The following is a 22,291-nucleotide window of genomic DNA, read 5'->3' as shown; positions in this document are numbered from 1 at the left end:
GGAAACATTGGCAGATGGAGTATCATGCGGGAAAATGTGAGGTTATCGACTTTGGTAGGACAAACAAAAAAGCTAAATATTTAAATGGGAGAGATCTAATGCCATTTCACTCAACTCCATCAACACTTCTTGCTATCTCCTTCATGTGTTTATCTAGGTTCGCCTTAAAGGCATCTAAGCTGTTCACTTCAACAACTCCTTCCGGCACCATTTTCCACATTCTAACCACTCTCTGGGTAAAGAAGTTTGATATATAATGGCACTCACATCAGCGTCACTGGCTCCTGGGAATGCCACTTGTAAGTAATGAAAACGAGCCGCTCGGATTGCATTGAACCAGTCAACTATTTCCTATTTGCAAGAAAGAATGAATTAGCAAATAGATTATTTAAATACACTACCATTGGTCAGGCAAGTGACCAGCACTGTACATCTGCTGGCCAAGCAACCTACTGACACTATACATCTGATAGCCTATTTATAAAGCGCCATTAAACTAAAATAATTATAGCTGATGCATTTAGAGTTTAGCACGTGGGACGAACTGAATGACTGTGGGTTATTTATTTAAGCTGCTGAGCGTATGCCACTTTAGCAGGGGAGGTAGTAGCGCAGTGGTTTTGCTGCTGGATTACTAATCTAGAGACCTAGGGTAATGCTCTGGGGATCCGGTTTCGAATCCCACCTTGGCAGATGGTAAAATTTAAATATAAATCTGATGAAACCATTGTCGTTAGAAACCCATCTAATGGAGGCTTCAAGCAGTTCAGACACGGATCCCCTGAATTGGTGTGAAGTTTCTGAGTTTTTATTGAGTAAAAGTGCAAAGCAGCAGCCAAGTTTCTGCCATTTGGTCTGACGGGCAACCTGAGGTAAAAGCGATGTCGCCGACCTAACAGCAGGGTGCGAGTCTGTGAAGCCTTCAGCGAGACGACAAGCAGATGCCGCCCAAGGGGAGCAGAGGAGCAATTCCAGGCCAGGGGCGAGGAAGGCAGGTGGGCAACCGACCAAAAAGAACAAGCCACCAGGCAGCCAGCCATGAGCAAACATGGTCATCGAGGCTCGTGGCCCGGCCACCCAAGCGGGAGTTCAGCAAAGGCGTCATTGTCGGCGGGGTTCTATGTCATTGGGGGGCGGGCTGCCATGTCACCAGGGGGCAGGCCATAACGTGGGGCCCCACCAAAGAGGGAGAGCATGCGGCCCTCAGAAGTGCAAGTCCATCTCTGTCTAATAGTACAAACAGTTCCAAGAGCCCATGGTCCACATTGAAATGCTGTGTGGATTATAAATTGTGTAATAAGCATTTTGTATCTCATTAAAGATGAGCTGTGGTTCAGTGAACACAACCTTGGTTGTGGGTTAAGGTGTTGTTTTTTTGGATGAAATGTTCAGCTGAGGCCCTGCCTGTCTTCTCATGATTGTAAAAGATCCTACAGCATTATGTCAAATATGAGCCCGGACATTCAAATCCCACTTGGGAGGCTCAGCACATATTCTGGGATGATATTCAAGTGGAGTGCGGCATATTTATAATGGCACCACTACTGTTAATAGCCTCATTTTAAGTTGGTTACCGCCCCAGGAACACAGGGCTATTGAACAGTTCAGTTTAGGCTAGCTGGCTGCTGTTGATCTTTGCTGTTAAAACAGAACCAGATCAATGCAAAAATAGCAGCTAAAGTGAAACCTGCTCGTGGGTCACTGCACTGAGAGATAGCATGCAACTAGAGGAGATCACAAATGACTAATGGTCAGTCTATTTTTGAGTCATAGGGCGGATTCTCCGGTCGCGTCTGCTCGGTGACCGGCGGATCCCACCCGAGGTCAATGGAGTTCTCCAGTGTACGTGGCTCAACCTTGGCGTTCTTAAGGCAGACGCGGCGGAATAATCCAGTCCATAGAGTTTTGCAGCACAGAAAGAGGCCCTTTGGCTCTTCATGTCTGCACTGGCCTCAAACACCTATCTATTCTAATCCCATTTTCCAGTACTTGGTCGGTAACCTTGTATGCTACGGTGTTTCAAATGCTCACCTAAATACTTCTTAAATATTGAGGGTCCCACTTCTACCACCCTTTCAGGCAGTGAGTTCCAGATTCTGACCACTCTCTGGGTGGAAAGGGTTTTCCTCAAATTACCTCAAATCTCCTGCCCCTTACCTTAAATCTATGCCCCCTGGTTATTGATCCCTCGACAAAGGGGAAAGGTTGCTTCCTATCCACCCTATCTATGTCCCTCATAATTTTGTGCACCTTGATCTGGTCCCCCCCTCAAGCCTTCTCTGCTCTATGGAAAACCACTGCAGCCTAACCAACCTCTCTTCATAGCTTCATTGCAGCCAGCTAGACTGTGTGCAGTGGCCCATAGCCATTTGCAAGCACTCCAGCCACAATTTGAAAAAAGCAAGGGTATACAATTTTCTTCACCCAGCCCCTCCCTCATAAACACTACTGATCCATTTTAAATTAGGTGCTTTAATTTGCACAATGCCTTTATCTCACCTTTCCATCTTCATGATAAACAAATATATTCCTCGTGCTGTTGTCTTTTAAATATGTGATTTGCAGTCCGTTAGGATTCCCAATTTTCGTTGGTTGAAAGGTGGCGTTGATTTGTTCGAGCCTTAGAACCCCTTTTGGATCTTTTGCCTGAAAAATGGAGGGAGTAAAAGGTGAAGGGGGGGTGGGGAGAATGGGTGCTGACTCTGGTCATAGTTAGTCCTGGTGGCATCATCAAAAGTCCTGCAACACTTCAGCCCAACTGAACAGCCATTATCCCCCAGATTGCCAATATCTTAATAATTAATCAACAAATATTTTCAAAGATAATTAAAAAATATATAGGCCAAGGTTTTTGGGACTCGATTTTAGGCGGGACTGGACGATCTCAGCGGTGCGGGTGACTGGAATATCTTTCATTTACCCAATGATTTGTCTCCTGGTTTAGAACATAGAACATAGAACAGTACAGCACAGAACAGGCCCTTCGGCCCTCAATGTTGTGCCAAGCCATGATCACCCTACTCAAACCCACGTATCCACCCTATACCCGTAACCCAACAACCCCCCCTTAACCTTACTTTTTGTAGGACACTACGGGCAATTTAGCATGGCCAATCCACCTAACCCGCACATCTTTGGACTGTGGGAGGAAACCGGAGCACCCGGAGGAAACCCACGCACACAGGCGGAGGACGTGCAGACTCCACACAGACAGTGACCCAGCCGGGAATCGAACCTGGGACCCTGGAGCTGTGAAGCATTTATGCTAACCACCATGCTACCCTGCTGCCCCAGTTTGTTCGCACCAGTGTCTTGGACACTGATCTTCAATTGCAGGAGACCGCAGGGCTACCCTGGAATTGGCAACACTGGAAGGGGCTTTTGAGGTTTCCATTTTTAAACACTTTACAATCACAATTTGTCTGGCACTGTCATGGCCAGAGTGTAATTTCCCCGATTACTTCTGTTCTGCATCGACAGCACATTCGACTGTGGTTTCTGTACTTCCTGGTTAAGCAAAGTTTTGATATTAAAATTCCCAGCCTTGCTTTTAAATTCCTCCATGGTCTCAACCCATCATATCCGTGCCGTGGCACTGTTTTGAAGAAGATGGGGGGGAGTGAAGCCCCATGTCCTGGCGAATCTTTATCCCTCAATTAAAATCACAAAATCATGATCACATTGCTACTTATAACATCCTACTGTGTGAAGCTGGATGTTACATTTAATTCTGACATGACAACAATGGTGACACTTCAAAAGTACTCCATTGGCTGTATAGGGTTTTGTGATGCCTGGAGGTCTTGCAAGGCGCAATATAAATGGGACTCTTTCTTTCCCTTTGTAAAAGATTTTCTTTCCCCTCCCACTCTCCTCTTCCTCCTGCCAAGTTGGGTGAAACATTGTGCGTTGGGGGCAGAGGAAGTAAAGAGGCAAAGCCAAATATTTCCTCTGGAATGTTGGCATTTAATGTAATGCAATATAAAAGCATTGGAGTTTTACTGCAGTTGTACAGGGCATTAGTGAGACCACATCTGGAATACTGTGTACAATTTTGAAAAAGGATAGAATTGCATTTGAAGCAATTCAGAGAATGTTCACTCAACTCATTCCTGGGTGAAACATCATGCTGCAATATTTGCATTCATTTGTGCAAGAATGGAGTCAGGTTCGGGATGGTCTATCAAGCTCGTCTTAAGAGTCACGTTTGAGAAAAAGGTGGGCAGCACGGTAGCATAGTGATTAGCACAATTGCTTCACAGCTCCAGGGTCCCAGGTTCAATTCCCGGTTCGAGTCACTGTCTGTGCGGAATCTGCACGTTCTCCCCGTGTGTGCGTGGGTTTCCTCCGGGTGCTCCGGTTTCCTCCCACAGTCCAAAGATGTGCAGGTTAGGTGGTTTGGCCATGCTAAATTGCCCTTACTGTCCAAAATTGGCCTTAGTGTTGGATAGGGTTACTGTGTTATGGTGATAGGGTGGAGGTGTGCAGTTAGGAAGGGTGCTCTTTCCAAGAGCTGGTGCAGACTCGATGGGCCAAATGACCTCCTTCTACACTGTAAATTCTATGAATTCTATGACTATTTTTTCGACATGCCGGGAGATGTAGACTCTTTTGTTAAAAGGCACAGATTATGCGCTGTGTAATTTGGTTTATGGATCTGTTGAAGGACATGTTGTATTGTTTGTATTTCTTGTTTTTTCTTGTTCTTGTTAAGAGTTGTGTTCTTATGGCCTTTAATAAGATTTGAGGTTCTCTACTACATGAGGTTTAGCTCTTTACAGAAATAAATGGTTTCCTTTCTTTTTTCAAAGTTGTTGCTTGAAGTGACATTTAGTCGCTAGTGAAGCGTGCAAGTTAAACGGGGTTTTGGTACTTTATTTATTTTTCTCCTGTTGGGAGTCCACTGCTAATTAGGGAATTAGTTAATGGTAGTGGTTTTGGAGTGTTCGCTGCAGCTCATTATAATAGTTTTTTAGAAAATGAGCTTTTGTTTGGTTTTGTTAAATGTAGGTTTTTGTTTTAGGACAAGCCTTTGGTAGCCTCGCTTTTATTTGCTTTTGGATGTGGTAACATTAAATGATAAAGGCGTTGTTGGGAGGGGGAGAGGAGAGGGTGGGGTGGGGGTTGGGGTTAGTCTGCTGATGGTGTCTGTTGGTTTTCCTTTGTCCAGTCTGTTGACTTGGCTTGGTGGCCATTTTGGATGTTTCCTTTGGCTATATCTTCTCAGTGTCCCTTGGTTGATCTATCTTGGTGGGAATGTCTGACTCCGGATTAAGGGATGGTGGGAGACCTCAAATCCATTAGGTCACCTGGAACGTTAGAGGTTTGAATGGCGCAGTGAAAAGGTTGAGGCATTTGCCCATCTCAAGAGCTTAAACCCCAATGTTGTTTTCTTGCAGGAGACCCACTTGCGTATCAGGGACCAGACCAGGCTCCACCAGACCAAGGGGTGGGTTGGGCAGGTTTTTCATTCCAGTTTCAACGGCAGGGCCAGGGGTACGGAGATTTCAATTAATAAATGAGTTCCGTTTTCCTCCTGTCAGTTTATAGCTGCCGCCAGTGGTCGATATGTTATTGATTGTGGCTCCCTATTGAACACCCCGGCCGTCATGTTCAACATTTATGCCCCCAACTGGGATGATACAAATTTAATTAATTCCCTACTGGCCACCCTCTCCAACCTTGATTCACATCAGCTTATTTGAGAACTCTGGTTTGGACCCTAGATTGGATTGTTTCAAACATAAATCTCTTGTTCCATCTGGATGGCCAGGGCTTTGTCTTCTTTTATGACTTGGATTGGGGGGGGGATTCTTGGGACATTTTGTACCTGAACGATAGCGACGTCCTGTTTTTTCATGTCCACCATGCATATTCCAGAATTGAAATGTTTAGACAACATTTTAAGCTCCTTTCCCGGTCTTCACTCGTCCTTATCTGCACCAATCACCTTTTTCTACCTTCTGGTTTGGATCCAACATTTAAATCCTGGGAAGTGAAGGGTCTGGAGAATTTTACAGACCTGTTCCTGAAGGAGAGATTTGCTACTTTGGTGAGCTAGCTGATAAATTCCAACTGCTCAACTCCAGCCTTTTCAGTATTTTCAAGTTCGCAACTCCTCTGGCGCCACCTTCTTCCTTGCTGAAGAGGATCCTGTTCCTGGCTTGGCCGGGCGAGGGGTTTATTTCGGACCTATTTGGCCATATTCTCTCGTCGGATTCCATCCCGCTAAGGAGGATTAGGATGAAATACAAAAGTGGATTGGGCCTCTGGTGAGGTTTGGAGTGAGTTCCTTCACAGGGTTAACTCCACATCCTCATGTGCTCAGCTGAGCCTAATTCAGTTTAAGGTGCTGCACAGAATACACTTGACTAGGGCAAGGATGAGGGTTTTTTTCCACATGTTGAGGATAGGTGTGATCGCTGTTCTCTTGACCCGGCAACCCACACTGGTCCTGCCCCAAATTTGTAGGCTTCTGGGCTTTAATACCATGTCGGAGATACTCGATGTGGATTTAGACCCATGCCCGCAGGTGGCCATATTTGGGGTGTCGGACTCGCCAGTGATTCAGTCCTGGGTCAAGGGGGATGTTGTCGCCTTTGCCTCGCTGATAGGCTGGAGGTGAATATTGTTCAGTTGGAGGTCTCCCACTCCACCCAGAGCCTCTGCCTGGTTGGGTGACTTAATGTCATTCCTACACTTGGAGAAAGTTAAATTCACCATCAGGGGGTCAGTGGAGAGGTTCTATCTCAGATGGCAAACCATTTATTTCCTTTTTTAAGGAGGTAGTCACCTTCGGCTGATAAGGGGTTTAGGTTAGTTTTAGTATTTAAGTTAATTAATTATGTGGGTTTTTTTTCTTACTTTCATATTTGCTTACGATTTTTTGCATTCTTTTGCTCTTGTTTGTTTTATTTATCCTGAAAAAACTTTAAAAAAAAGTTTATTTAGTGTTTATTTCCAAATAAGGAGCTGCATCAGGCTACGACGAATGATACAAAGAAAGAGATGGTTTTGTCCAGAGCCTGTGGTTTCGCTCTCTGGGCTGATTCTCGACGGTTAAATGAGAGGCTATTTTAAGAAAGGTGCGTTGATAATGGCTTCTGCCACCGTCTGCTGGCAAACTGGCATCTACTTTAGCTCCGCATTAAATATATAAAAGGGAATAGGGGTGACTAAGACAAAGGCAGGTGCTCATATTGGCACATAAAGAGATTAGAATGTATGAATGGCAGAACAAAGTTGATCAATGTGTCAAAGGGCAACCAGGAATGGTTGGAGTGGGAGGGGTGGGGGAGAGGGGAGGGAGGGCAGCACAGTGGTTAGCACTGCTGCCTCAAGCTCCAGGAACTCGGTTTCAATTCCGGCCTCGGGTGACTGTGTGGAGTTTGCACTTCCTCCCCGTGTCTGCAGGGATTCCTCCGGGTGCTCTGGTTTCCTCCCACAGTCCAAAGATGTGCAGGTTATGTGGATTGGCCATGCTAAATTACTCCTTCGTGTCAGAAAGGTTAGGTGGAGTTACTGGGTTACGGGGATAGGGTGGAAGTGAGGGCTTAAGTAGGGTGCTCTTTCCAAGGGCCGTTGCAGACCCGATGGGCTGAATGGCCTCCTACCGCACTGTAAATTTTATCAATGGAAGCTAATACTCTGGGTAGAGGTAGGTTAGTGATAACCCAAAACACCCAAGCACTAGAAACAAATAGCATCTTCTGAGTATTTATCAATGACCCAACCTAACCATGTTACCCCAGCATAAACTGGGGGAAAATTCTATTTTTCCAATTAAGGGGTAATTTAGCGTGGCCAATCCACCTACCCTGCACATCTTTGGGTTGTGGGGGTGAGACCCACGCAGACACGGGAAGAATGTGCAAACTCCTCACGGACAGTGACCCAGGGGCCGGGATTCGAACCAGGGTCCTCGGTGCCATGGGGTAGCAGTGCTACCCACTGCACCACCGTGTTGCCGAACCCCATCTTAAACTTGTATTCCTTCTTTTCAATCTTCACCTGATTGATCTAGCTCAGTTACACAAAAGCTTTGCCAACAGACACACCGAATACTAGATTTGCCTTTGCTTTGATACTTAAGCGGACCTCATGATGACACTGAGATTTATAACCCTGGGTTGTACAACGGTGCCAATCCCTCAGTTTCTTTGGCCCTGCTGGCAATGCCCTACTTTTGTGAATCCTTGCTGACTTCTTGTTTCCTAATTTTTGTGTGTACACGGTTTGGATTGAATAAAATACTGTCTGATGACTTTTCTTCATAGAGAAACCAGAATGCTCAAGATAATCCACAGAGGGCATGACGCTGCATTGAGGGGAGGAAGAGAGAAGTAGATGTGCTGGTTGTGAGTTTATGTAGGCTGTATGTGTGACTGCAGAAGTGCCAGTTGATGTGCCAATCTGCCGTGCTATGAAGTGTAGGATGTGGCTTTTGCCCACAGTTCTACACAGTCATCTTCAATGGGGGGCTGGGATAGATCAGATTGAAGGAAGTGAGTCATTTCAGGCCACCCTTGCAAGCCTCTGAATAGCTAATCATACCACAGGATTGGCACTGACCTTGAAGCAAGGGAGTTGTGTATCCAGTGGAATTTTTGGGGAGGATGGCAGTGGGTCAGAAAACTCCCACAAGATTGGACATAGTGCCTGGAAACTGATTCCACTTTCTTCCTCCTCCAGTACCTGCTCCATTCACTGCACTACCCAATCCCAGTGCAACTAAATCCAATCACTCCCTCCCTCCAGTATTCCCATAGGGATTAGTATTGTAGTTATGTTTCTGGACTAACGATCCGAGGCCTAATCTGGCGATGTGAATTTTCAAATCCCCGTTAATTAAATACACCAGGAATTAAAAAGCTAGCTTCAGTAGTGGTGACCACGTAACAAATGGATTGTTGTAAAAAAACGCATCTGTTTCATTAATATCCTTTTAGGAAGAAAATCAAGCAACTTTAGTCTGGCCTACACATGATTTCAGGCCCACTGCAATGGAGTTGCAGTTGCCCTTTGAAATGGCCTTAGTTCCATGAAAACTGCAACAAAAAAACCTGCTATAATCCAATTGAAGGTGAACCCCCCACCTCACCTCACTCCACCCCAGCGCCGTCTCAAGGACAATTTAGAGATGCACATTTTCTGTGAATGAATATTAAAAAACATACTTGTGTCTATTTAACAGTGGGGGTTCAGATCAGATTTGAGCCTGAAGTAGCTGCATTGCATGGTAATACTTCTCCTAGATTTTGTTACTTATTGAAGGGATAAGTTACTTCCAGAAATGCTGACATTTGTTCCCAATTTTGTAAACTCTTTGAAACGCTTATTTTTAAACTTACAAACTATAACTTAAATCTGAGAGTTTAACGCAGGTTTCAGATTTTGCCACACGGGTGAGGAGACAAGGGTATTTAGCAGAGGAGGCAAGATTGCCGACTTACATCATGTTTGTTGAAATATTTCAGCACACCTTCTCGCTCTGATAATATGAACTTCCTGCTTAAGAACTGACCATTGTCGCGCCCTCGTTTCCACAGAAAACCTTCTCTGTAACCTGGAATGAAACACACCAAGAGACTGAATACAATTGGGACAATCGTTCTCCTCAGTGTTGGAAACCAAATTATTCCAGAGAAATTATTTATTCTCCTTTGTCAAACCCCTTACCACATGGCGATGAATACCATGAATGGACCACCGGGGGGGGGGGGGGGGGGGGGGGGGGGGGGGGGGGGGGGGGGGGGGGGGGGGGGATGATGATGGTTGGAGCTAGATTAGCACGAGGGAGAAAGGAATGGAAGGATATGTTTATAAGGTGAGATGAAGTAAGGCAAGAGTAGGTTCATGTACAGCATTAAACACCAGCTTGGCCTATTTCTGTGTATCGGAGTTGAAGACTCTTTATTTTCTAACCTTTTTCCCCACATTTAATAATTGGAAAGCACATATTGTTTAGTTTTCAGAATGTAATAGCGCCATTAACTCTGGATCCTACAGCCATCTTCAGACACTGTTATTCCAGAGTCATTTGTGTTTTTATAATGAAAGAAAGACATCAATCACTCATAAGGGTTTGGGTAAACACATTGTGGATTCATTTACTTAAATTAGGCCCATGAGAACTTATGTCCATGGCTAAAAAGCATGAAGACATCAGCAGCAGAGCTGTGTGCTGAGTGTTCTGCTCACAGGCCAAAGTGAAACAGAGACTGGGTCATATGTCACACTTTCCTTCTATTGCTGCCTAAGGTGTATATCAGCACATCACGAATACTGTTGGACTACACAACTATTCATGGATTGGGATAAGGAAAACCTGTAGCCCATTTGATTCTACACATCTGGGACAGGAGTTCGAACATTCCCCCTGTTGGCCCACCTGGCCAGGCAAACAATTAAATATCTCAATTGAATCTTCCTGTGCCTTCTTTATGATTCATTCTGTGCCATCAGAACTCAACAGGAAGCCCTCGGTATATGTGTGTGTTCATGGTACAGATCACTCGGTACAAACAGCATCAAATGTGGTATGGCCCAAGTTTCTTTTAAACCAGCAAGTTGAATGACCAGCTATGTGGTTTTGATGGAGGTTGAACTCTTACGAATTACTCTTTGGTGAAGTTCTGATTCATGAAAGGATTTTCAGCACAACAATTTAAAGAGGCTGGGTGGGTGTGAATTGGAATACAAGAGTCTACACTTCAAAACTATTTATTTTGGTCATCTGGCCAGTAAATGATATCGCCCACCATGTTCTCACTGACCAACACCTCAATTTTAAAATTCTCCTTCTGGTTTACAAATCCATCCATGGCCTCACTCTTCCCTCTGTAATCTATTGATGTCATGCTGCTGTCCATTAAAGGTGTATATCAGCACATCCCTTTGAGATATCTGCACTCCTCCAATTCTGGCCTTTTGTCCATTCTGCCTTTCCTTTGGCTCGCAACTGCTGAGACAGGCCTTCAGCTGTCTTAGGCCCAAGCTCTGGAATTTCCTCCTTAAACTGCTCCTCCACTCTACTTCTCTTTCCTCCTCGAGGACTCTCCCGTGCAGTGGCAGTTCTTTAAGGAGATATTTAATTCCTCCCAAATAAATATATTCCAGAGAGGAAGAAAAATAGTAAGAAGGGAAAAGATACCCAAGGCTAAGCAAAGAAGTTAAAGATAACAAAGACAAAAACTAAGGCATACCATATTGCAAAGGCCAGTAGCAGGCTGGAAGGTTGGGAATTTTTAAAAGATCAACAACGGGTCACTAAAAAAGTAAGAAAAACCTTGAGAGGGTCTGTGGAGGGGGTCTGTGGAGGGGTTTGCCCGGAGATGCCAGCCGTTCATCGATTTCTTTGAGAGTAATTAAGATGTCAGCAGTGGGGGTGGGGGGGGGGGGGGGGGGGGGGGGGGGTTGGTTTGTGGCTATGTTTGATGTGTAAATATAGAAATGCCTCAATAAAATATTTTTCCAAAAAAAGTCATAAAAAGGGCAAAGGTAAATTATGAATGAAAAGTAGCCAAAAATATAAATAAAGGTTTGTAAAAGCTTCTATAAGTATATAAAAGGGAAGAGAGTAGCTACAGTGCGTGACACCAGGAAGTTAATAGTAGGGAGCATAGAAATGGCAGACACACTAAATCAATATTTTGCCTAAATTTCCATGGTGGAAAACTCCAGTACCATCCCAATAGTAACAGGTCATGCAGAGGTAATAGAAAGGGAGGAACTTAAAACCACCGTCATCGATAGGGAAAAAGCACTAAACAATCTATTGGGATTGAAGGCAGACAAGTTCCCCAGACCTGATGGCTTACATCCTAGGGTGTTAAAGGAAGTGGTAGTGGAGATACCCCATCCATTGGCTGTAATATTTCAAAATTCCCTGGATGCAGGAAAGGTTCCAGTGGATTAAAAATGCTTATTCAAAATGGAGGGAGGCAGAAAGTAGGAAACTATAGAGCAGTTAGTTTAACATCTGTCGTTGGAAATTGTTAGAATCCATTATTAAGGACATCGCAACAGGACACTTAAAGTCAAAACATGAACCATCAGATCCAGCATGGTTATATGAAGGGCAAATCATGTTTGACTAATTTGCTAGAGTTCTTCGAATATGGAACAACTCAAGTGGATAATGGGGATCCTGTAGATGTAGTCTCTCTGGACTTCCAGAAGGCATTTGATAAGGTGCCGCACAAATGGTTAATACACAAGGTAAGATCACATGGGATTAAGGGCAATTTATTAACTTGGATAGAAGGCTGGCTAATCGACAGAAGGCAGAGAGTTGGGATAAATGGGTCTTTTTCTGGATGGCAAGATGTAACTAGTGGGGTGCCACTAGTTCAGTCCTCGGGCCCCAACTATTTATATTAATGACTTGGATGCAGAGGTAGAAGGTACTATAGCCAAATTTGCAGATGACACTAAAATAGGTGAGATTGTACGTTGCAATGAGGATATAAGAAATTTACAAATGCAAATAGATTGGTTAGATGAATGGGCCGGAGTTTAACGTGGATAAGTGTGAGGTTATCCATTTTGGTTGGAAAAATGGAAAGGCAACATATTATCTAAATGGAGAGAAACTTCAGAGTGCTTTGGTGCAGAGGGATCTGGGTGTCCTTGTGCATGAATCTTAGAAAACTAGTATGCAGGTACAGCAGGTAATAAGGAAGACAAATGGAATTTTGGCCTTTATAGCTAAAGGAATAGAGTATAAAAGTAGGGAAGTGTTACTGCAACTGTACAAGGCATTGATGAGACTGCACCTGGAATACTGTGTACAGTTTGGGCCATTTATTTGAGGAGGGATGTAGTTACATTAGAGGCAGTTCAGAGGAGGTTTGCTAGATTGATTCCAGAGATTAGAGGTTTGCCTTGTGAAGAGAGGTTGAATAGTTTAGGCCTATACCATCTCGAGTTTAAAAGAATGAGGGGAGATCGAATTGAGGCATATAAGTTGATGAAAGGCAGTGACAAAATAAACATAGAGCGGATGCTTGTCTTGTGGGGCAATCTAGAACAAAAGGGTCATAGATTTAGGATAAGGGGTAGCAAATTTAAAACAGGGATGAGGCGAAACTGCTTCTCTCAAAGGGTCATGAATGTGTGGAATTCACTATCCCACAGTGTGGTGGATGCAGTGGATTAAGTAAATTTGAGGAGATACAGATTTTTAATCAGTAATGGCTTGAAGGTTTATGAAGAATGGGCAAGAAAATGGAGTTGAGGCTGAGAGGAGATTAGCCATGATCATATTGAATGGCGGTCTGGGATCGAGGGGCTGAATTGTTCACTCCTGCTCCTAGTTCTTATGAAAAAACCTGACCATATGGTGAATTCTCTGTCGGCAGATTCCTCCATTCCACTGGCAGCGCACGTCCGCTTGTGGGTTTTCCAGTGGCTTGGGGTGGGCACAATGGGAAACCCCGCTGCCAGCGCCGGAGCGCCACCAAGGAACACGCGGCTGGGGACCGAGGAATCCAGCCCCATGAGTCTGTAAATTTGTGGTTCGGTATCAAGTTATGTTCGGTAACACTGCTGCGAAGCATCTTAAGATCTATTTTACTGTTAAATGTAAGTTGTTGCTGAGATGTGTTTCCCCTGGTCAAATGGCCTGTCATCAGTTACTCTACAGACACAAGGGCAGGTCCCTGAGCTGAGCTAGTGGAGAACAGCTGGGAGTGTGGGACTGCATTACTGTATGAATCACACCCTGGAGGAGATGAGGGGTGCGGAAAAAGCAGTGGGAATAATGATACAGCCCCTTCCCTCTTCTCAAAGTGAATATTTACACCTTCAACGTGTTGAGTTTGTGAAAGTTTCCATTTATCTTTTGTACTGTCAACACATTTTTTGTGAAAGCTAGACTGCAGTAATGCAGACCCTGAACCGTATTACCACAAGAGATTCCAAGTTATTTCTGACAATGCCGGCTGAAGGGAGTTCGAAACCCAACACTGCATCTGTTCATCCCAAAATTATCAACCCCTCACATTGGGCAGTCTGTCTGTCTCCAATGCCAGCAGTTTAGAAATGCCCAAAATTAAGTTCTTTATTTGTGCTCATCCAGCTGACTCTCTTCCATATCTGGTTTCCTTTAATCTGAATCTCACCCGCCCTTTCCAGTGATCATTTTGATTGACTCCTCATTCCCTGCCTGATGGCCCTGCCTCCAGCCTGGGGTTTTGGGTTTCCTGGCCAGAATCGGATCCCGCAGGTCTGGGAAGATATTGGTTCAGCCCGCGGTGGTGAATGTCACAGGCTGTATGACCCTCAGCTGTCCACACGTACCACAGATGGATCAACTGGATAGGCATTAGGAACTCGGCCGACTCTTTTCTCTCTGTCCAGCAGGGCTGGTGATACTCAGCCCAGCTGTTGCATCCCCACTCTGCCGCGATACTATAGTTAATACCACAACCATCAGAGCAGGCATCTCCTGCGATCTTGCACGGATGCTCCTAATCTGCCAACTCAGGGCTGATTTTAGATGCAACGGTTCCCGTTAGATTCTCAGGCCATTCCATTATAAATTCCTTGTAAACATCTCTGCCGTTGTCCTCCTTTGAAGTGCTCCTTCAAACTTACCTCTTTCACCTCTTTCGGTATACCCTAATTTCTCCTTCTGTTGCCTGGTGTTCAGTTTTGCTTGACAATTGCTCCTGTGAAGTGCAGTGGGACGTTTTATTACTTTAAAAGTGTAATATAAATGCAAATTTGTGTTGTTGTTACCACAGAATTTAATCTCTGGCAAACCACTGCTCGCATTATTGATCTGTTTTATTGCACACACTGGAGTTCAACAGTTAGACTCTGACTGATGATTACTTCCAGTAATCACTCCTGGGTGACATAAGCCACTACGTACAAACCAGCTCTGAATGAAGGACCTGTGTGAGCCCTCAATGATATTGAACCGCATAACGCAAACCCATGATGCCAGTGCTCTAGTTTTGGGGTCAAAGGTGTGGGGTCAAGCCTCACTCCTGAAGATTTTAAATCCATAATGTAGGCTGGCACACTGAGTGCAGCACTGAGGGAGTGCGGCACTATTGGTGGCGCCATCTTTCAGGTGAGGTGTTAAATCAAGACCCCGTATGTCCTCTCAGACAGATCCCAATGGCAAGATTTCACAGAAGAGCCAATTTTCTCCTGCGTTCTGATCAATGGAATCAAAGAGTCATTATAGCACAGAAGGAAGCCATTCGTCCCATACATTCCAACAAGAAAAGAGGTTTACCTGGAGTGAGCGGGTTGTTTTATGAGGAAAGGTTGGACAGGCTAGACTTGTATACCCTGGAGTTTAGAAGAATAAGAGGTGACTTCCTTGAAACATAGAATCATGGAATCCCTACTGCAGAAGGAAGCCATTCGGCCGGTCGAGTCTGCACCAACCCTCTGAAAGAGCGTCCTACCCAGGCCCAATCACGTGCTCTATCCCTGTAACTCCGTGACCCCACCTAACCTTTGGATATTTAGGAGTTATTTATCATGGCAAATCCACCTAAGGGGAAAGGTTATCGGGGGTAGGCAGGAATGTGGAGTTGAGGTAAAATCAGATCAGCCATGATATCATTGAATGGCTCGAAGGGTTGAGTGGCCTACTCTGCTCCTAAATCAAATGTTTGTATTGAGGCCATGTCGGCCAGTCTCATTTTTTCCCAATCACAATAGCCCTGGAGGTCTATTTCCATCAAGTACCCATTGTTATGTTCAGTGGGTCTCATAAATAGGTCCTGAGCCTTGTATGGTTGAACATCAAGTGTTTATTGATTACACAACTATGTACATATATCCCGGGTATAGCTCAATCTATGAGTTAACTCCATGCTTGCTCCTACGCAGGTCTCTGTCCAGTCCGCAACTGACCCTAATCTCATGTTATGTGTTTCTTTACATCACACTGTGGGTGATACTGTTTCCCCGTCCCACATTAACCCTTTCTCTGGCAGATAACCTGATGATACGCCCATCCAATTTTCTTATGAAATCATTCATCGTCTTTTTAACCACCCTCATACTTCATTGGCTTTCAGTGCTTTGGGGCATCTGGAGGTCAAATTATGTTATTTTTATTCTTTCCAAACCCAAAGCTCACAACCACGACATTGTACTCATCATTTCCAAAAGCTGCTGCTTACTGTGTATTTACAATTTGCCGATAAACCAGACATTTTATGCACTATTTAAAAAATTACTTTCCAATTATTAGAATTAAGATAAATTTTTAAAAGTGAAAATGTGGTGCTTTTTAGGAAAATATTCTCATTTAAAATGAGTGAATTTGAATTGAGAGGAATGGACTGTATTTTTTCCATTCTTTTATGGAACAAATCCATCTAAGGGGAAAGGTTATCGGGGGTAGGCAGGAACCTACATGGCTGGGCATGGCTGGTAAGGCCAGCATTTATTGCCCATCTTCAACTGAGTGGCTTGCTGGCCATTGCAGTGGGGAGTGAAGGGTCAACATTGCTGTGAATCTGGAATCACATGTACTTTAAAAAAAAATAGTACCCAGTTATTTTTTTCTAATTAAGGGGCAAATTAGCGTGGCCAATCCACCTACCCTGCACATCTTTGGGTTGTGGGAGTGAAACCCATGCAGACATGGGGAGAATGTGCAAACTCCACACAGACAGTGACACGGGGTCGGGATCAAACCCGGGTCCTCAGCGCCGTAGACAGCAGGGCTAACCCACTGCGCCACTGTGCCACCTGGAGTACTAAGGATGGCAGAAATCCTTCCCTAAAGGGGGTAGGTGATCCAGATGGGTTCTTACATGGACAAGCTCTCAATTTTAGATTTTATTAATTGTATTTAAACTCCACCAGCTGCCGTGTAGCGATTTGAACCTGTGACCCAAGAGGATTTTCCTGGACCACTGGATTACTAGTCCAGTGCCAATTCCTCCAATGCCACCGTCTCCCAGTGTTCAAAATAAAATGAAATGAAAAAGTCTTCTGACTGTGATCTATTTTGGAATAAGCCTTTGGACTTGAGGGCTATACATCAGTAAATGGTTGATGTTCTAGTCAGCCACGGCTTTCCGTTAACTAACTGGAGATATTCAACATGTTCCTATTTTTCTGCTGGTTCGGAGATTTCAGAAACAATGACTGGACTCGGTGTAACTCGATGATTTCCCCTCCCGCCCAAGTGCAGCTGTTGGATATTTCTGGGATCTTTCAATCTCCGTTCTGGGTCCAAATTCCTGTGGCCAGCAGAGATTCCAACCCCCCCCCCCCCCCCCCCCCCCTCGATTGTCCGCCAGCCTTCTGAGAAATAAAACCTTGCCCTGTGCACTGAGTGAGTTTATTCTTGAGTGGCAAACTCTTGTGGTTGGATGCTTGGTCTGCTTGTGGAGGCAACATAATCAAGGTTCTTTTATTTTAAGTTCGACGGCAGATTGTTGGAAGAAGGCAACTTGCAGCTTTATTAATTAACGGTGGTCGAGTGGTTAACTGCACAAGATATCCAAACTGAGGTGAAGGTGAAGCTATTAAATTCATTCTTTCTAAAAACCAGAAAGTCACTTTTATCAACCAGAAACATAAAATATCTTACTAAGACGAATCATTTTCATTCCAAGAGATAGATATTTTACACATTTCACAAAAGGATGATCTACTTCAAACAAATAGTGATTGGGCCACAGTCTTATATCTTGACTCAATTGTTGTATCCCACACTTTTCTCAACCATGACTTCTCACCAACGCTAACAAAGATTTTCATATATCGAGCACCTTTAATGGAATGAAGGTCTAAATGTGTTACTCCCTCTTTGTTTCTATCTCCATTGATGATGTCTGATCTGCTGTGCATTTCCAGAATTTTCTGCTTTTAATATGCCAAGATGCCTCACAGGAATGTTACCTTGGATCACACAATCCTGGACTCTCAGACTGAGACATTGTGGACTGCTTGCAGTTCCAAACCTGTCCACTACAGCCTCCGGAGCTGCTGAGACTGGAGAGCTGTCCTCTGAGGCATCGAGCTTGTTGTTCAATGCTACAAAGTAAGGAATCCTCTGACATTTTCCAATTGACAGACGAGAAGTTTCTATTTAACTGGTAGGACCATCAAATTAGCTATGAATTCTCCCGCACCAGATCACAATATGCTGTAGCCCCTTCATCCTACTGCCGTGTTCATGTAGTGTATCAGTTTAATCAATGCCTGTGAACCTGTGTCTGATGCAGTATTTAATATTCGCTGGGGTTAGTGAGCATAGGTCATTATCCAGTTAACTAGTGATGCCTGATGCAATTGCCAGCCCAGGACACAGCTCCTTGATGCAAACTGCACCATAGAATTGGAAACCACAAGAAGGACATTTCTATACTTTGGCCAAGTGTTAAAGTGGGATCTCTTAAATTAAACACCCTCATTCTACCACCTTGTGCATTCTCTTGAACTTGTTCAGCAATGCTAGCAAGACCAACATGGTTGTTCTCAGAATGATCCTCTGATGAAACATTAACTCAGTTTCTCTCTCCACAGTTGCTGCCAGAGCTGCTAAGTATTTCCAGAGTTTTTATTTGCTCGAGGAGTGAGTTGTTATTACAAAGAAACAAAGAACAATACAGCATAGGAACAGACCCTTCGGCCCTCCAAGCCACGGCCCACGTTTCCTATCTAGACCAACTGCCTGTATCTTTCTATACCCCGTCTATACTACGTTGGTAGTGCATTCCAGGCCACCAACACCCTCTGTGCGAAAAACGTCCCCGTACATCTCCACTGAACTTTTCCCCCCTTATCTTGAACTTGTGCCCCCTTATAATTATAATTTCCGCCTTGAGAAAAAGCCTCCATCTGTTCACCCTATCTATACCCCGAATAATTTTATAAAGTTCAATCAGGTCACCCCTCAGCCTCCGTCTCTCTAGGGAGAACAATCCCAGTTTATTTAACCTCTCCTCATTGCCAATACCTTCCATACCAGGCAACATCCTGGTAAACTTTTTCTGTACTCTCTCCAAAGCCTCCACGTCCTTCTGGTAATGCGGTTATCAGAATTGGACGCAGTATTCCAAATGTGGCCTAACCAACGTTCTATATAATTGTACCATAATTTTCGAGCTTGTATACTCGATACCCCATCCTATGAAGGCAAGCATGCCATATGCTTTCTTTACCACCAGTCCCACCTGTGCTACCACTTTTAAGGATCTGTGGACCTGCACGCCCAGCTCACTCTGTGTCTCTCAGCAGCAGCTTGTATTTTATATCACCCTTAATGAATTAAAAGCAACTGGAGCATTTTCAGTTAACATTTGACACCAAGTCAGAGAAGGAGATACTCGGGATAGGTGAAGAAGTTGCTTACTTTTATTCAGGGATGCCTTAAAGGAGGAAAGTGAGAGTAGGTTTGAGGAGGAAATTCCGCAGCTGCAATCGATTGACATGCTAGGATACTGCAGGAGGCAATTAAGAGCCAACCAAGTTCTTTCCCTCTGTCTTTGCTTCTCCTTCTCAATTGCATCTTCGCCTAAACAGGTATGTACTTGAGCAAAATAGAGAGAGACTCTATGCTTCCATTCCTCACTCCTTGGGGTCAACATTCCAAGGCTAGCAGAGCTGTCCTCCAGTTCATGGGGTATGTTTTCGACAGATTCTTCAAACAATACTTTGTGGAACCAACCAGGGAACAGGCTATTTTAGACGTGGTCATATGTAATGAGACAAGAGTGAGGAACTTTCTCTGGCCGTTCACGCTGGTGGAATCTTTCGGTCCCGCCAACATGAATGTACCACCGAGGGTTGCATTTAACGGGAAACCCAGTTGACAATGGCGGGAGCAGAAGATCCCACCACAGGTGGACCACTTCCAGTGGCGGGTTGCATAGAAAATCCTATCCATAGTAAAAGATCCTAGTCCAGACAAGTGTGATAACATGATAGAATTTCACATTGAGGGCACGAAACAGGGGTCTGAAACTAGTGTCTTAAACTTAAATAAAGGCAATTACAAACGCGTCAAGACAGTGTTGACTATAGTGGACTGGGAAAATAGGTCAAAAAGTAAGATGAAGAAATGCTGTGGCAGACATTTAAGGAAATCATTCATAACTCTCAATGAAGATATATTCCATTGCGGGAAAAAAACTCAAGCAGAGTTTATGGCTAACTCAGGAAGTTAAGGATGGCATCAAAAGGCATACAATGCTGCAAAGAATAGTCGTAGATAGGCCAAGATCACCAAGAACATTCTGAGGCTAAAAGATGGAAACCCCCCCCCACACTCCACCCCGAATATCTAATCTGGAACATACATCTGCAGATACTCCCCTGACCCACTGTTGCAGTGTTCCAGGGCCGCATGGAGCCCCCATCCTGAGCTCCAGAGGGAGCCCCAAGCATTGTTCAGATGAGTCCTGACATATGCACACGTCTTTCACGTTGGCCCATTTTCCTGCTGTCATCATGATGAATCTGGCATGGGGGCTGGGTCAGGCCTTCAACTGCATCCCATTAATGGGATGTAAATGAGATTTACATCAGCCTCTAGTGGGATTTCCGACCCACTATGGTGGGAACCAGCGGAAGATTTCCCTGTAAACTCTCGCCATATTGCCCCCCTCCTCCCCCCAAATCAAACTCACTGGCGAGGGCTTGGGAAATTTCTGCCTTTAAGGCCAATTTACCCAACATCTGTTATTGGGAAAATGCTGGAATCCATCATTAAGATAGTAATAGTAGGCATTTAGAAAATTATAATTCTATCAGTGTCAATGTGGTTTTATGAAAGGTGTGATGAATGTTGGAATTTGAGAGATATATTGTATTAAATGAATTGGTGTTGTAATGGTTAAAAGCCTGGTTTAGTGGATGTATCTACTGCAGTAAGGATTTTAAACATTATGGTTTAATAAATAGGAAGACACTGTGGCTACAGAAGGGGTAATTAAAGCATCATTAACATAAGATCACCATTAATTCCAACTATGTATAGTATTTACCTAAATTGGACTAATGGAATTTTGTTTACCGAAAGAAGGCTCCGTGGGGTTTAGATAATTGCGGGGTTGTTGTTCGCCTGGCGATAGAGATGATGTAGCTATTTGCAGGATCCAATGGATGAAACAGTCGGGTGTTGAGTTTCAGTTTAGATTTTACTGTGAACAAAACAGGCAATTTTTGCCAGATCCTGGGAAATTAAATAGTAATGTGATACAGGCAAGAATCTGCAGAATGTTTCCTGAAGCATCGATCTCTCTCTCTCTCTCAAAGCAGTTTCTTCAAGGTTTTGCCTGACTGGAAATGAAAAAATGATGGCAGTTAGGAGTTAAAGGGTGGGATTCTCCGACCCCCCGCCGGGTCGGAGAATCACCGGGGTGCGGCGTGAATCCCGCTCCCGCCAGCTGCCGAATTCTCCGGCACCAAGGATTTGGCGGGGACGGGAAACGCGCCGTGCCAGTTGGCAGCTGCTGGCAGCAGCCCCCGGCGATTCTCCGGCCCACGATGGACCGAGTGGCCACCCGTTTTTTGCCAGTCCCGCCGGCATAAATTAAAGTAGGTTCTTACTGGTGGGACCTGGCGACACAGGTGGCCTCCGGGGTTCTCGGGGGAGGGGGGGGGGCACCGGCGGCTGTAGCGGTCCGCCGTTGCTGGTGCGGAGACGAAGCCCTCTGCGCATGCGCTGGGATGACGGCAGCATACGCTGGCGCTCCCGCGCATGTGCCAATTCGCGCCAGCCGGCGGAGGCCCTTCGGCGACAGTTGGCGTGGTGCCAAGCCCCTTCCCCGCCGGCCGGCCTAGCCCCTGAAGGTGCGGAGGATTCCGCCGATTATGGCACAATCCTGCCCAAAGTGTTTCATTTTATTGTTAAGCACTGTTTGATTAGTAACTGTAAGCTATTTATTTATGATGTTAAAGGTAGTTTTATACTGTGTTAATAATAAAGTTTGTTTTAAAATACCATATCTTATTTGTGCGTGGATCATTCCTGGAGCAAAGTGTCATTTCCTCACAGTCTTACAAATTAGATAAAATATTGGGGTTTCTGCCTGATATCCTGGAAAATGTTGGGATCTGGTCTGGGATCGTAATAAAGGATACAGTGTTTGAAAATTATTAGAGTTACTTGAGGAGGCAACAAGTAATGTGACCTTTACTGTAACGGGAATGGAGGATAAAAGTAGGAAAGTCTTTCTACAGCTGCATAGGACACACTGAGACTAATGCATCAAGTTTTGGTTTCCTTATTTAAGGAGGGATATATCTGCACAGTTCAGATAATGTTCACTCGATTGATTCCTGGGCTGAAGGGTTTTCT

General features: G+C 44.6%; 1 protein-coding gene across 3 annotated transcripts in view; it reads right to left on the bottom strand.

Moving 5' to 3' along the window:
- Positions 1 to 22,291, bottom strand: part of LOC119978506 (arf-GAP with dual PH domain-containing protein 1) — a 147,262-nt gene that overhangs the window by 23,746 nt on the left and 101,225 nt on the right. For all 3 annotated transcript variants that reach the window (XM_038820185.1, XM_038820184.1, XM_038820186.1), the window contains 3 exons: positions 9,453 to 9,565; positions 2,500 to 2,646; positions 268 to 351 (listed from right to left, as the gene is read on the bottom strand). In XM_038820185.1, coding sequence (XP_038676113.1) covers positions 268 to 351; positions 2,500 to 2,646; positions 9,453 to 9,565 — 344 coding nt within the window. The remainder of the gene's footprint in view (positions 1 to 267; positions 352 to 2,499; positions 2,647 to 9,452; positions 9,566 to 22,291) is intronic.

The sequence above is a fragment of the Scyliorhinus canicula genome, chromosome 15, assembly GCF_902713615.1.
Source record: "Scyliorhinus canicula chromosome 15, sScyCan1.1, whole genome shotgun sequence".
Lineage (NCBI taxonomy): Eukaryota > Metazoa > Chordata > Chondrichthyes > Carcharhiniformes > Scyliorhinidae > Scyliorhinus > Scyliorhinus canicula.
Note: the sequence above shows the minus strand (reverse complement) of the source record. Positions and strands in the feature narration are given on the sequence as shown.